The 15,238-nt window shown below is 40.5% G+C and overlaps 1 protein-coding gene across 1 annotated transcript in view; it reads left to right on the top strand.

Moving 5' to 3' along the window:
• The first annotated feature begins 743 nt into the window (after positions 1 to 743).
• Positions 744 to 15,238, top strand: part of LOC124802883 (stress-induced-phosphoprotein 1-like) — a 49,209-nt gene continuing 34,714 nt past the window's right edge. Inside the window, exons 1-2 of the mRNA XM_047263929.1 lie at positions 744 to 898; positions 1,114 to 1,323. Of these exons, the coding sequence (XP_047119885.1) occupies positions 890 to 898; positions 1,114 to 1,323 (219 nt within the window). The 5' untranslated portion in view covers positions 744 to 889. The remainder of the gene's footprint in view (positions 899 to 1,113; positions 1,324 to 15,238) is intronic.

Raw genomic sequence — 15,238 nt, 5'->3', positions numbered from 1 at the left:
CAAATTCCACGGCCGTAACACGAGTAATAAGAAAAAATAGGTTGACTTCCAATGTTAGCAGATGACGAGACCGTCCAAAAACTTTCTTGCCGAGAAATCTTGGTCTTACAACATGTGACATGACGATTCGCTGTGTGAAGATGTCATTTGAAATGCATTACTGAATGTTTTTACATGATGCCATGGCCAAAGTGAATTTTTTTTTTTAAATCTCAGAGTTCCACTTTCACTATATGTCCTCAATTAGTTGTTGGATGTACTCAAATACATGTGCACTCTATCCACCAATCCGTTCTCTCCTCTTAATGTTTTTGATTTCAACGAAGGTTGTTTTGACTTTTTTATTTGTTGAAGCAGTCCTTGCGACGATAATTTCTTTTTCGATTTCTTCACATTTTTCCTGTAGCCTTTTCGCTTTGGGTGCCGTGCACTTTCTGTTTATTTCATTTCTAAGGAACTTAAATTGCTGTATTCCCGTCTTTCCTAGAACATTTTTCTACTTCCTTCTTTTGTCGATCAACTGAAATATTTCTTCTGTTGCCCAAGGTTTCTTCGCAGTTAGCTTTCTACACCTATTTGCATTAGAACATTTGAAATTGCGATAACAGACCGCACTATTTTCATATTTATTCATCCTCTTCTATACATCTACGTGTGACGTCAGGAAGAGCTTCAAGTGTTCGTGCAGAGCTTTTCTCTGTCGTCTGGTGAACAGTTTTGGAAGTAGAATCAAAGTATTTACTGAGAGGATGAGATGCGTTTCCAAAGCCGGGTATGGTACGAAAATACTGAAAATCCATTATCTTTGAGCTGCAGTTGTTTGCTTGACTCGTAGTTCTGGATGTTTCGTTACCTGTGAGAATCGAGTGTTGAGTGTTGTGCAAGTGAGATGGATAAGGTAATTTTTATTTAATAATTAGTTAGGAAAATGTGAATTGGTGAAGAAAGGGAGAAAAACAATTTGATGTAAGGGTGTTTTTTTTCATGTTAAGCGTAGCAACAGTGCATCATGTGTAGCGGCGTGTCCGGGTGGCGACTGTTGTTTAATTACTTGTTACACTTATTGTATTTACCATCGTTATTTGTAAACTATAGAAAATCGTTTTTGTGTAGGTTAATGCATTGAAGGACAAAGGAAATGCCGCCCTACAAGCGGGCAAGCTCGACGAAGCGATTAAATGTTATACCGATGCAATAGCACTGGACAAAAACAATCACGTTTTATACAGTAACCGTTCAGCAGCGTATGCAAAAGCAGGAAAGTACTCTCAGGCACTGGAAGATGCGGAAAGAACTGTGGAATTGAAACCTGATTGGGCTAAGGTGAGTCATTACCATAAATACTATTTCTTGAGTTCAAAACTCGTTATTGCTTAGAGTCTTACTTAAAGGTTTAGTCGTTGAAACTAGAAATAGATACTTTAAATAAGAACTGACGCACAAGGTAGTCATTGTTGTGAGAATCTGATGGTGAGAAGAAGATATTACGCTGAACCGATAGCCGCCAGATTCTGTTGTAAGCAAGTTAGTGCTGTGTCCACAGTGATTTAGACATCGACGAGACTTGAACATCAACTCGCCTTTCTTTTAGAAAGGAGTAATTTAACGTACTGTATGAACTTATGCACATTTGACTATGGACGTTCGTGGAAATAACCACTATGATATTGTGAAAACACCACGCACTATGTAGTATTCCGTGCAGGCAGATATAAGTTTAATTTATTATAATCTTTTGTCCTAATGGCTGGAATCAAGTATTCGATAAGTATGATACTATGAAATTAACTCAAAGTCGCATCTGTACATTGTACTAAAGCTTCATATCTTGGAGAAAGAACAAATCTCTCAACTGGAGACAAATACTCCAGTCTTATCACCCATTGAATGCCAAGTCCGCTTATTGATCTTTTTTCTTGGTGTTTTGATAGTATACTGTACAACTGCCTTCTTTAATGAGAAAATGTAGTCCTGCCTGCAGCATTCATAGCAAATAGGTCAGTTTCTAAATGTGGATGTTCACATGTGGTGTGTTTGAAAAAATTTTAATGCCTGACATAGTCAATTTAAATAGGTGCCTTCTAACGCAGGTTTCAGATAAGCCAATGGCTTAGTGTAAGTGTAGAAATGTTAACATTTGAATACTTCCACATTGGCAGTCACTAGCCCCAGTCTTGATTTAGTGTGTGGTTCTCCTATCCCTTCCTCCCTTGATTGAGCCGATGGTGCATAGATTAGATTGGAACTAGTCAACTGGAAGGTTAATTTAGGAAATCTGTATTATGTAATAAATCTCCATTTACTTTGGTGATATTATGTATGTACAAAACATTATACAAAAAATATGAACAATGACGTGGTGGTGGGGCAACACGGCAACTTTTATTGCCCAACCTCCATTAATAAATCTGAGTACTACTTTCCAGAACACATTAATAAGAGATAGGGCATGCCTGCACATGGCAAACAACTTTATAAATCTGTAAGGAGTATTATTAGTTGATTGGTTGGAGAGTAGAGGGACTAAACTGCAGGGTCATCAGTCTCAAGCAGTATTGCGATTTGCCCCATGTAATAGTGTAATTTCGTGCCATGGCCCTTTCATTCAGTATTAATAAACTATATCACATTTGGCTCCTGCAGAAGCTACAAGAGCATCAATTATGCTCTAACAACTTTGGAATACTGTGTACTCACTGACTATGCAGACAACAGTATAAGCAAACTCAGCTCCAATTGTGTTTAAAAGTATTAAATAGATTTTAAGTGACATAACAAGCATGTAATAGAATATTATATTGTGTTAGTGATCAGTTTCTTGTACAATTACGGTCTGTGGAAAAGTTATTTTTGCCATACAGTAGTGGCAAGGTGTATCAGAATATGCATTTGCTGATCAAAACGCCAATTAGTTAGCAATTACAAGGCAAGTAGCAAACTAAAGTTTGATGTAGTGTCCCTTATTCTCACATGAATGGCCAGAAACTAGTGATGACTAGTGTCCATTATAAATGAGTTAGAATTTCCCACCACTGAAATCGATGTTAATGGCCATACAGTAAACAATCAAGTTCCACAACAGGACAATAGATTCCAGTCCATTGCTGTCCTAAGAGGAATGCTGTTTAATTAATACTTCTTCAAGGCGTGAAAAGCAAAAGCTCGGTTCTATTTTCAGTCGGCCTTTTCTGTTAATGTTAATGGAGGTAAATTATATTTACTCAATTAATTAATTGTCTGCATCTAACTATTCCATAAACCACCTGAAAAACTTTTTTTTTAGTAACAGCTTTAACATTGTCTGCGCATAGGACAGATTTTTAGTGTACCCTTGGGGATAGATTTCAACGTTGTTGAGGGAATATAGCCTACCTACAGCCCATCTAGGCTAAATAATTTATTTAGCGGTATTGTATTACGTTATGGAATAATACATACAAGACTTGGATAATATCTTGTGAATGTGAGCAAAGAAGTGTATCAAATTGGAGGAAGTGAGGGGAAAATTGCAAAGGCCTTGAAAGAAATGAAACATATCATGTCTCGTAGACGTGCTGCAGATCTAGTTAGGGTGTACTATTGTGCTTTGGCAGGTTAAGAAATGTAAGCCAGTGGGTATTAAACCGAGCAAGGTGGCGCAGTGGTTAGCACACTGGACTCGCATTCGGGAGGACGACGGTTCAATCCCACATCCGGCCATCCTGATTTAGGTTTCCTGTGATTTCCCTAAATCTCTCCAGGCAAGTGCCGGGATGGTTCCTTTGAAAGGGCTCGGCCAACTTCCTTCCCCATCCTTCCCTAATCCGATGAGACCAATGACTTCGCTGTCTGGTCTCCTCCCCCAAACAGCCCAACCCCCCCAGTGGGTATTTAAAGCTTAGTGACAGTAATCACCCTAATACCACCATAGCGTTATCATTGTGTATAAGTCAAGTTATCACCAAGGTGAAATGTAAGCTTTGATTACATTATTAAAAATTATGAACTGACTTACAAAGATGACAACTTACACATATACACAAATAGCTGGACGTAAGCGTACAGAGTACTTGATGTAAATAAAGTAGCTGTAATTAACTAGGTTGATGATTTCATGAGCTGGTATCAGCAGCTCACCTCATGAAAACCCAAAAACACTGGAAAATAAAGAGCAACAGCTTTTAATCAAGCAAATGCCGCTGAATTATTTATTAGGACATTAGGGAAGTCTCTGATTCCACCCATCTTTGACACATGATGCCATCAATATGGTGGAAAGCCTACTTCCAAAATGGAGACAATATTGTCACAACATACACGTGCCAACTAATGTGAACAGAAATAAAAATGACAGAACAACATCCAACTCCAACAATAAAATGAAACTAAAGGGGCAACTGCGGCAAATGGGGGCTTAAGACAGGGAAAAGCTAAATATAACAATACAAAACATCACACCATTAAAAAAAAGACTCAGTTTAAGACAATGCTACAGCCACAAAACCAGCAGGAATTGTGTACACTTCACTCAACCTATATAGTTCAAACTGAGCCCACAATATCAAAAAGCCATCTGCAATTCTGTAAAGTGGATTGGACATTTCCCTTGACCTTTACTGATCAAACAAAGCCCTCGACACCAAAAAGCCAACACCTAGAACTACGAAAAGTGAAATTTGTTATTTTACTGTATAGTTACACTGGTTTCGCATTCGGAAGGACGACGGTTCAATCCCGCGTCCGGCCATCCTGATTTAGGTTTTCCGTGACTTCCCTAAAATTGCTCCTGGCAAATGCCAGGATGGTTCCATTGAAAGGGCACGGCCGACTTCCTTCCCCGTCCTTCCCTGATCCGATGAGACCGATGACCTCGCAGTCTGGTCTCTTCCCACAAAACAACCCCAACAACAACTACTATATAGCACAAACACAGCTATCGATACCTACCGGCAAACCACAAATAAAAAATCACAACCCCATACTTTACACACCTACATAACTCACAAAACACCGCTGAAACCAAACCTCAACAATTTGAAAATCCAAAAACCCCCATATTCACTAGATCAATTAAACAATTAAACTACAACTGAAATACCATAAATAGTATAACAGACAAAACATCAGATTTACTATTGAATAAAACCAAAGCTAGAGTTACTTAGCAACAAAAGTCTCCAACAAAATCGCGTAGTCTTGCTACAATATCCCCCTCCCCCTCTTACACACACAAACTAATTACACCTAACAAAAATGCCACACGCACATAAACAAAAGGAAAACAATAACTCACAGAAAACAAAGCAAGCACTTCCAAAATCACGTTAAAGCACTGATTACTCAGTCTCAAATAAACTCAAATCACCACAGTGATAACAAAGACTCAAATGAACCCAATACCACATGTCAACAGTCACCACCAGATGGTGCCATCAAATACAGCACCACGATGTCTACAAGCACGAACCAACTCAAGAACACGGCACTAGCGACATCACACACACCACCACCACCATTGTCTCACGGGTCAAAGCGGATGGGTGAAATCGGACACTTCCAAAGTGGAAGATACCAGTCCATGACACTAAACCAGAGCAAATCAAACCATCACTGCCCAGTGACAATATCCTGCCACTCCAACCAGGTTAGGGTTGCTGCCATTAGAAAAATACTAACAGGCTCATTTATATGTCCCACCCCCCTCCCCACCCAAATCAGACCACCACTCTCAAATACTCATGATAAAGAGACTGAGACAAAAATAGCACAATGGTCTGCCATCAATGGTATCTGTTGCCAGTGGCCACAGTGAAATCTGCATGCATTCAACTTTTTGACTCCGCTCTGCTGGGCAATGTGTTGGACGATTACGTTTTGTTATCAGCCATTTTCCTGGTGGGCCACAAGTTCAAGTCTGAGCTGGCTTGCTGTACTGTTGCTGTCCCCAACCTGTACAGGCCTACATTGTTGCTGACAACTGCCCGGGGCGTGCACATCTGCCATCATCTTCAATTATGCTGGACATCATGGCTTAAACACCATATATCCTGGAGTGTTGTAGATGCGGCCACAGATCAGCTGAGCCATGCGCAGTGGCCACAGTCATCCAGCACCAGTAGAGCAGGGCTTGCATCATGCTTCCCCAGTTGCTTGAATGCCAACAGCAAGCATTACCAGCCGGACAGGCAAAAGGCTGACACGCCATGCTTTCGCGACCATCTTTGTCGCCATCTTCAATAACCTGCTCTCAGACTACAGCCCCATCCCTTTAATTGGCATGAGTAAAGAACTAATATAACAAGGGTTGTTTTACTGACAGATCATCAAATTGTTCCACACCCCACATCCAGACAGCACTCCGCCCTGATTTGGTATCAGCCAGTTCAACCATCACTGAAGGGGTCACATCCCAACCCCTACACAACTAAATGTATTCTATTGATGTAATAATTGTATACTACATCTAATGACACATATGAAGAAAATTACAGGTGAAGCTGGGAAAAAGAAAAACAACACACGCAGAAATTGAATAGTGGCGCAAATTTTACTTTCTAATGTGAGTTTCGTTTTTCTTTGACTAGTGTTACAAATAGACACTCTTCCATCCTACAAACTCACAGCTTCTCAGACGTTTGTTTACAGTCCTTAAACCACTATCATGTAACTCCATATTTTTACTGCCAGGTTTATGTCAGAAAAGAGCTTTGGAAGATCGGTCTGATATAATGGTAACTTTTCTAGAAGCCTAGGAGTTAATTTTAGTTCTTTTTTCTGATTTGATTTATTTTGTATCAGTTCTCCAGTTTTTCCACTCTTTTAAAAGATTCTTGTTTCTTTTCTTCTTTTGAGTATTGTTGATGATTTTCCTCTTTTGTCACCTATTTTCATTTTTTGTTGCTGCCTTTGGGAAAAGGTCAGACATCGTCTCATTCAGGTGGTGCCTTCCTCTTGTACTTACTTACAGCTCTTTTCTTTTTCTATTGTGGGCCTAGGACTACAGCTCAAAATGTTGGATTTTCTTTGCTTGTGATAGGTTAATGATCTGTTGTGCAGTTCACTTCAACATGAAAAGAATCAACTACAATATCCAGTTTGTGAATTCATTTGTACATGAAATCATTGGCATAAATAGCTTGTGCAGCTGTTTATTAAAAAAAAAAAAAAAAAAAAAAAAAAAAAAAAAAAAAAAAAAAAAAAAAAAACAACAACTTCTATTGTTTGACAACTGAAAGGTAACCCATCCCTGTACTCCGCGGTAGTTGCACATAATCAAAAACCTGTTTGAACTTAAATGTAAAATTTTACCTGCTATTTACTACAGTAACAAATAGTGCTAATTACAACAACAAAAATGTCATGTTTCATAGGAACAAATTAATAGCTAACATCTCTTGAAGTACATCCCTCTCTCCTAAATCATCGGCTACTTGTTCACTTAAGAAGTCAAATTTTTCTTCGTAATGTGGTGCTTGATAGTCTTAGTACTGAAAATATGCAAGGAACTGTAGGCATAATCTGTATCGCTTCACGCAGGGGGGGGGGGGGGGAGGGGGCTACCTTCAATCTCGGATGTTATTGAATTTAGCATATGTTAAAATTCAGGATTAAGTAAGACACTCCGCCCCCCCCCCCCCCCTCCCCCAAGAAAGAAAAAAAAAATTCCTGTCCTGAGATACAGGCCTCCAAAAGATGACACCGTGAACACCATTTTGAAGATGCGAATTTCGGAAACATTTTTAAAATGCTCTAGCTCTGTAATAGTTCTAGATATTTTGTTAGAGGGTTTTCTTATTTGGAACATAATTGATTTATGATTACAATGGTATTCTCAGTTTGGACATATCTGTCAAAGTTCTTTTACTGTCACTTTTTGAATTTTCTTTTATATTTTACAGAAAAAAAATATTTTCAATAATGCTAATCCAGAAAAGTTAGATTTTTCCTGTTGATTAGTATCATGTAAAGAAGAGGTACCACATTTGAGTTGGATAGGAATTATTTAAAAAAAAAACCCTTTTTTTGGGTAATGTATGGCTTTACTGAAGTTGTTTCTTGCTAATTTCTTTTTTACAATGTGTGTTTCTATTGTCATTGTTGCAAATATTGCTTAAACTTTGTTGTCTGTTTCTTTGTTGTGGTTGTTCATTGCAGGTTTCTGTTCTGTAGTTGTTCAGTGCTAATTTGTTCACTGAAAAGGCTTCTAAGAGATCTGAGACCATTCAGTGCGTTCTGTGCTTTCATGAGGAATTTGCCAGTTGACACAGTTGCAGTGTGGTTTTTTTTTTTTTTTTTTTTTTTTTTTTTTTTTTTTAAGGACTGTTTGAAATGTCTTGTAATTGGGGTTGCAGGAGAGTGAAGTGTGCTGACTACACATGACATAAAAAAAGACTTTGTTCAGGTTCAGAATAAGTGTTCTCATTTGAAGACTCTGTTTCGAAGTGAGGCTGTTTCCATTGACGACTTTTTGTGTTCTAAATATTTTGACATAATCAGAATAACAACAATGACGGTATCAGAACAAGGTGAAACCTCCCATGGTGCAGATAATGCAGATTTTGCATCAATAGAGGAAGAATTAAATACCTGGAATCAGTCAGTTACAGAGATCGGTGTTAGTCCTGTTAAGAAACCGTGGCCAGTGAATTCAAGTCATAAGCTCTATGCATCAAGAAAGCATAGAAAAATTACTAAAGGTATTGATGAATACACCACATCAAAACTGACCACACTCTTCAAAGTAGACATTCCATCTTCAGAAGAAAATGAACCAAAGCACTCTTTAACCTCTTGCCAGGAATTTTTCAGAAATATCAGTTCAGCTGTTGAATATTGTGAATCCTACAGTGAAAAGGTGAAAGTTTTAACTATTATTCCACTGACATTTTCAAAGGAAAAGGAGTCTTTGGAAGACCAGATCCCTATTATGGTCATCCTGTAGAAGCACTTTAAGTTCAAATAGTGCAGCCATTTTATCTGGAAGATAAATGGAACTCTTCTCACCAGAGTGCCAACAAAAAAGACACTATAACTGTAAAAGTTGAAGGTCAAAAAGTTGTGAAAGTGAAGAGGTACATGACTAGCAGTATTAAAAGAAACTTTTGCAATTTAGAAGAGCAACTGTACAACTTCACATTTTGGAAGATCAAAGTTTTATGCACTACGATCAAAGTGGGTAGTCCCACAGATGTATGTTTATGTGTGTACTGCTTGAATTTTGAGCTTTGTGTGCAAACTTAGAACAACTTACTGGAGCATGTGACATGTGACACCTTGGTTGGGCATGTAAAGTCATTAGTAGTCTGTGATGTAAAGCGAGAGACTTGCATGTTTCAAGAATGTGGTGACTGCCCTGGAAAGGGAGGACTGTCTTTAGACACTTGGCCTGGAAGACATTACATATGCAACCGTGAGTTGTGGAAGTGAAGCAATGTGCGGGAACTGCAGAAAAGCCGCTCATGACACTGGTACTGACTGCCCGTCTCCAGCGATCTGCATCAACTACTCTGTGAACCACCCAGTCGGGAGCTGAGACTGCCTGTTTTTGCTGAAGAATGCAAAGTACAGGAGATGCTGAAACAAAAAAATATAAGGTGATGAAACCTCCTGTCTTCGTCATCCCATATTCTTCCATGGTACAGAAACCCAGTTCCAAGGCGGATGCTTCGACACAGACAGTGCCTAGTGTGCCTGTATCCACCACAAGCACCTGTACTTGCACGTGTACATGTCAAGGGAAGAAGAGTTAAGGACAAAGCAATCCAGGCAGCTGCACCAGGAATGACCAATAACAGTTCAGCAGTAAGCATCCAGAAGGTACAAGAAAAGCAGAGTGCCTCTCATCGCCCCTTTTCCCCCCTCATCCTTGAAGGGACAAGGCTTCAGTGAAAGGCTCACAACATTCAGGTCAAAAGTTGTCCCGAGCACCGTCAGACTGATCTGACTGATGTGGAGAATATCAAGGAATTAGAGGTCTTGTTCCAGGCAGCTCCTCCACTTCCCCTCATTCATCAAGTGCTTCTCCTCCGCAGTGCAAGAATAGGGGTAAATTAAAACCGCACCAATGACATGGCTTCCATACTACAGTGGAACATGAACGGGTACAGGACTCATGTGGAGGAACTGAAGCTCGTAGTACAGGCATGTCCCTTGTGCTTTTGTTTACAAGAAACGCATTTTAAAGATAAATTCGAGTGTGTCGAAGGATCACTGTTTGCTCACTGTATGTACCTCCAGAAGATGCGCTAGACTCTGAGCCTATCATGGATCTTACCGCACAACTCCCGCGACCATTCCTCCTCCTGGGAGACTTCAATGCCCATCATGTCCTGTGGGGTTTGACCAATCCTTGCTCTCGGGGACAGGTTTTGGAGGGCCTCATGACATCTCACAAGCTGTGCGTCCTCAACACAGGTACCCGCACACATTTCTCTACTGCTGCTGGGTCATTATCAGCCATTGACACCCCCCCCCCCTTTTCTCTCTCTCTCTCTCTCTCTTTCTCTCTCCCTCTCCCCCCCCCCCTCCCTCCAACCATCCCTCCCTCTCCCCCTCCCACCCTCGCCGACTCTGTTCAGTGGGAGGTCATTGATGACCTTCCTTCCAGTGAACACCTCCCAAACTGCCTTCACCTACTAAATGGCTCACCACCTGACGTTAAGCCCCCAAAATGGATGGTCAGCAGGGCTAACTGGATGCGTTTCAGCCAGCTGGCTGTGTTCGAACACTGCAATAGCATCCAAGGATGGGTGGACCACATCACACAAGTGATCCTTCGTGCTGCTGACTCCTCCATCCCGCAGTCCGCAGCTCATCTTAGGAAATGGCCAGGACCTCAGTGGACAGATGGGTGTCATTTCGCGATCTGGAAAAGGTGTGCGGCTCTTCCAAATTTTAATGCTGAACGACAGTAGATAACCTTAGGTCCTTTAGAGTCACGAGGGCCAAGGCTCAACTCATCGTTAGGGAGAGTAAGAAAAGATTATGACAAGCTTTCCTGGACTCCATCAACCTTTCCACTTCTTGTATAAAAGTATGGAAAGCCATCTGGAGGGTTACTGGTAAATACTGCCCATTTACCGATAGCAGCAGTGCTGGAACAGGTGCCTCCAAGCAACACTCAGAGATATTTCTCAGATGCTGGTCAAACATTTTGCACAAACTACTGCCAATACAAGCCAGGATCTGGTGTTTCTTCGCTGTTGTGCGACTATAGAGAGGGAAAAGTTGGACTTCAGGCCCAACAGTTCTTAGGCCTAAAACTCCCCATTCTCCATGTGGGAGCACGAATTGGCAGTGACTGAGATTCGTGACACTGCCCCTGGTCACGACCAAATCCTGTACTGCATGCTTCGACATTCGCCAGTGGCATCAAAGGGAACCCTCCTCGAATGTTTTAATCTAATATGGCAGACAGGCAACTTCCCCTACTTGTGGAGGGAGGCATTTCTAATCCCTCTCCTCAAACCTGGAAAGGATTGCACATGTCCCAGTAGTTAACGGAGTATCGCTTTAACAAGCTTTGTAGGAAAGACCCTGGAGGAAATGGTTAACTATCTTCTGGTCTGGTTGTTAGAGACCAGGCAACTCCTTAGCCGCTCTCAGTGTGGATTTCGAAGATTTCGGTTCACTGTCGACACACTGCCTCTCCTAGAGGCGGCTATTCAGCAGGCTTTCCTCTGTAAGCATCACTGTATTGGCATCAGGTGGGGCTTTCGTGACCACCTCATCATCTTCATTCAGTCTTTTGTGTCTCAGCGGTTTTGTAGGACCCAAGTTGATAACACACTGGTGCTTGTGGCATGCAGATCACGGTGCAACACATTTTATTGGTTTGCATTTTATATGCTGACAAGCAGATTGTGCCGGATTTGCCAGTGAATCTGCTTTCTATTTTATGAATGTGCTTAGGATTTTAAAGTTTTGTGAATTGTCCAATGTTTTTAACAAGATTTCTTGGAGATGTTCTTAATGTGTCAAAGGGTGGATGGCTTATCCTAGATTTTTGTAAGTATTTAGCCAGTCACATTTCCCTGTGCTTTTCTTTTAGTTCTTCGGTGTTTTGTTGTCTCTGTGTTTTAATTTCTTGATTAGCTCTCTTCCCTCGTAATTGGTTCTAGTTATGTGCGAGTGCATGTGATACGGGAGTGACTGTGTGGTCATTTTGAGTGCATGCATGTACGACACTTTCAGTTCATCTCCACATTCGTTTGTGTAAAAGGACGTTGTTGACCTCACCGTTGGGCACCTGTTATATCCACATACACATACATATTCAGATTTATGTATAACTAATTTGAAGCACAGTGTTGAGTGTTTCTTCGTGTGGCTGAGTGTACAACAGACCATAAAGGTAAATATATGAAATGTATCAATGTGGACTTTTCACAACCCTTTCTGTTTTACAACTTGATGACAATTCACAATGTGAACACAGGTTCAAAACTAGTAACCAACAAATTTGAATTTGACATGACAAGGAGATTAAAAAAACATAGGATGTAATAATAATAATAATAATAATAATAATAATAGCAGCATAAATGCCAGTTTGTACAACACAGTAAACAAAAAGTACGAGTCTTAACAGTTTACTGAGCGAGGTGGCGCAGTGATTAGCACAATGGACTCGCATTCGGGCGGACGATGGTTCAATCCCGCGTCCGGCCATCCTGATTTAGGTTTTCCTTGATTTCCCTAAATCTCTTCAGGCAAATGCCGGGATGGTTCCTTTGAAAAGGGCACGGCCGACTTCCATACCCATCCTTCCCAAATCCGATGAGACCGATGACCTCGCAGTTTGGTCTCTTCCCCCAAAACAACCAACCAACCAATCTTAAAAGTTTTGCCTCCAATGTTCTCCAACACATCGTCATCTGTCACATGCAACTCTTCCCCCACTTCTACTACAGTGGAACTACCAGTGCCACACTCATATCCCCTTCCCTTGCTGCCTCTTTTCTGTCTCTCAACCTTTAACTTCCCCACCCACATTCTGTGTTATACACCACTTGAGGAGGGGAGGGGGGGGGGGACAGGCTGAGAGAGAGAGAGAGAGAGAGAGAGAGAGAGAGAGAGAGAGAGAGAGAGAGAGAGAAGCACTTAATGGATGTATACAGAACTTTGAGGAGACTTGTATCTTTGCCTTTGGATGTGAAATTCAGAGATGTGGTTTGTGTGTCTTCCATTGATGATCTCTATTTTGAGGAGCTTTTGTATGAGGAATGTGTGTCTGCGGTGAAAATTTCTTTGTTTTACAAGCTACAAATTTTGGTAATAACGTTCTTTTCCGCTTCACATTTTGACTAATTTGTTTGTAACAGGGCCTATGCGCATTTTTCTGACTACGCTACTTCTTTCCCATTCTTTTTCCTCATACTGTATCACAATCAGAATCAGTTGATGTGCTGAACTGCCCATTTGCGGAAAAAATGAAGTCAGTTATCATTACGCTGTGAGTGGAATGTGTGGCAAACATTACAGTACTTCTGTAAATTTTTGTATATGATCTAATAGTGATTCTGAATCTGAAACAAATTTTTGAACAGTATGTGCTAGTAATGGAAATCTTGTAATATTTCGGGTGGAATACAAATTGTGAAATGAGAGGAAAGGTAAATATTCACTATATATATATATATATACACACATACACACACACACACACACACACACACACACACACAACCTCTCTTTCTCTCTTGCCCCCTCCTCCCTCCCTCCCTCCCTCCTTCCCTCCCTCCATTCTGTTGATTTAATACCACCAGCATCTTTCTTATATTTAGTTGGACATCTCACGTCTGTGCACATGGGCTGTTGAGGCTAATTGGAACCTAATATTCAATGGTTGAGAAGACAAGATTGTGAACAGAAGAACGTAGGGTTCATGCCGATGTTCCCCACCTTGTACCATATAGTTCATAGTTGAATTGCGTGCTTATTTTTAAATTACCAACATCCTTTATATTCTATTACTGGGTATGAATTCTCAGTATATTGGTTGGACTGTGCTGTAACCAAAATTATTTTAAAACTGAAAAATGAAGTAGTATCTCTGACTGCTTGGAATACAGTACACAAAATGCTTAAAAATGTGTTGCCTTATATGCACAAACATCTTTCAGTAAAGAAATATATAAAGGTCGTGTTCATGGAGCAGTGTGTATCAGATAAAATTTGTTATAGGCTTCATTCACAGTTTTTTTTATGGCCCTTTCACCACATTGCACAACCTGTAGCAGGGGTGAAAGTTTCATTCTGGAATCTGCAGTTAACAAAGTTCCGTACTTTTTGTGTATCTTTCAGATGTACATTTGCTCAAAGTTGTTTACAAGTGTCTTTCTACAGCTATATACTTTGTGCGCCCCCCCCCCCCCCCCCCCCACACACACACACACACACACACACACACACACACACACACACACACACACACACACACACACACGAGAGAGAGAGAGAGAGAGAGAGAGAGAGAGAGAGAGAGAGAATAAATGTTGAACAAAGAACATGTTCTACACTGTGCGAGTTTAATATCAGGAACATTCAGTTAATTACATGGAATCAAGACTTTGCTACATGTTTTTAAAAAGATGAATGTTGCAATTTTGTTATATTGTTGTTTTCAGCCTAAAGACTGGTTTGATGTAGCTCTCCTCGCTACTCTATCCTCCACAAGTCTCTTCATCTGTTAATAACTACTGCAACCTGCTTACTGTACCGAGCACGTCTCTCTCTCTCTCTCTCTCTCTCTCTCTCTCTCTCTCTCTCTCTCTCTCTCTCTCTCTGTGTGTGTGTGTGTGTGTGTGTGTGTGTGTGTGTACACTTTTTACCCCCAAACTTCCCTGAGCTACCAAATTAATAATATCTTCATGCCTCAGGATGTGTTTTACTAGCTGATCCCTTCTTTTAATCAAGTTGTGCCATTATTTTTTTTATGCAATTCAGTTCAGCACTCCTTCATTAGTTATTCAATCTATCCGTCTAATTTTTGGCCTTCATATTTCAAAAGCTTGTATGCTCTTATTGTGTGAAGTGGTTATTGTCCATGTTTCACTTCTGTATAATGTTACATCCCAGACAAATACCTTCAGAAAAGACTTTCTAACTTTTTTTAGGGGCATTAGGCCATAGTCAAAGTCATACTTTTCTGCCCAATGTTTTGTCTTCCAATGCTGGAAACATCATCAGAGGCAGTAACAATGCAGAAAGGAGTCACAATCTCAAATAAGTTCTGCATGCGAAACAGTTCAAACTCATT

Source organism: Schistocerca piceifrons, chromosome 6 (assembly GCF_021461385.2).
Source record: "Schistocerca piceifrons isolate TAMUIC-IGC-003096 chromosome 6, iqSchPice1.1, whole genome shotgun sequence".
In the NCBI taxonomy this organism is placed as follows: Eukaryota; Metazoa; Arthropoda; class Insecta; order Orthoptera; family Acrididae; genus Schistocerca; species Schistocerca piceifrons.
Note: the sequence above shows the minus strand (reverse complement) of the source record. Positions and strands in the feature narration are given on the sequence as shown.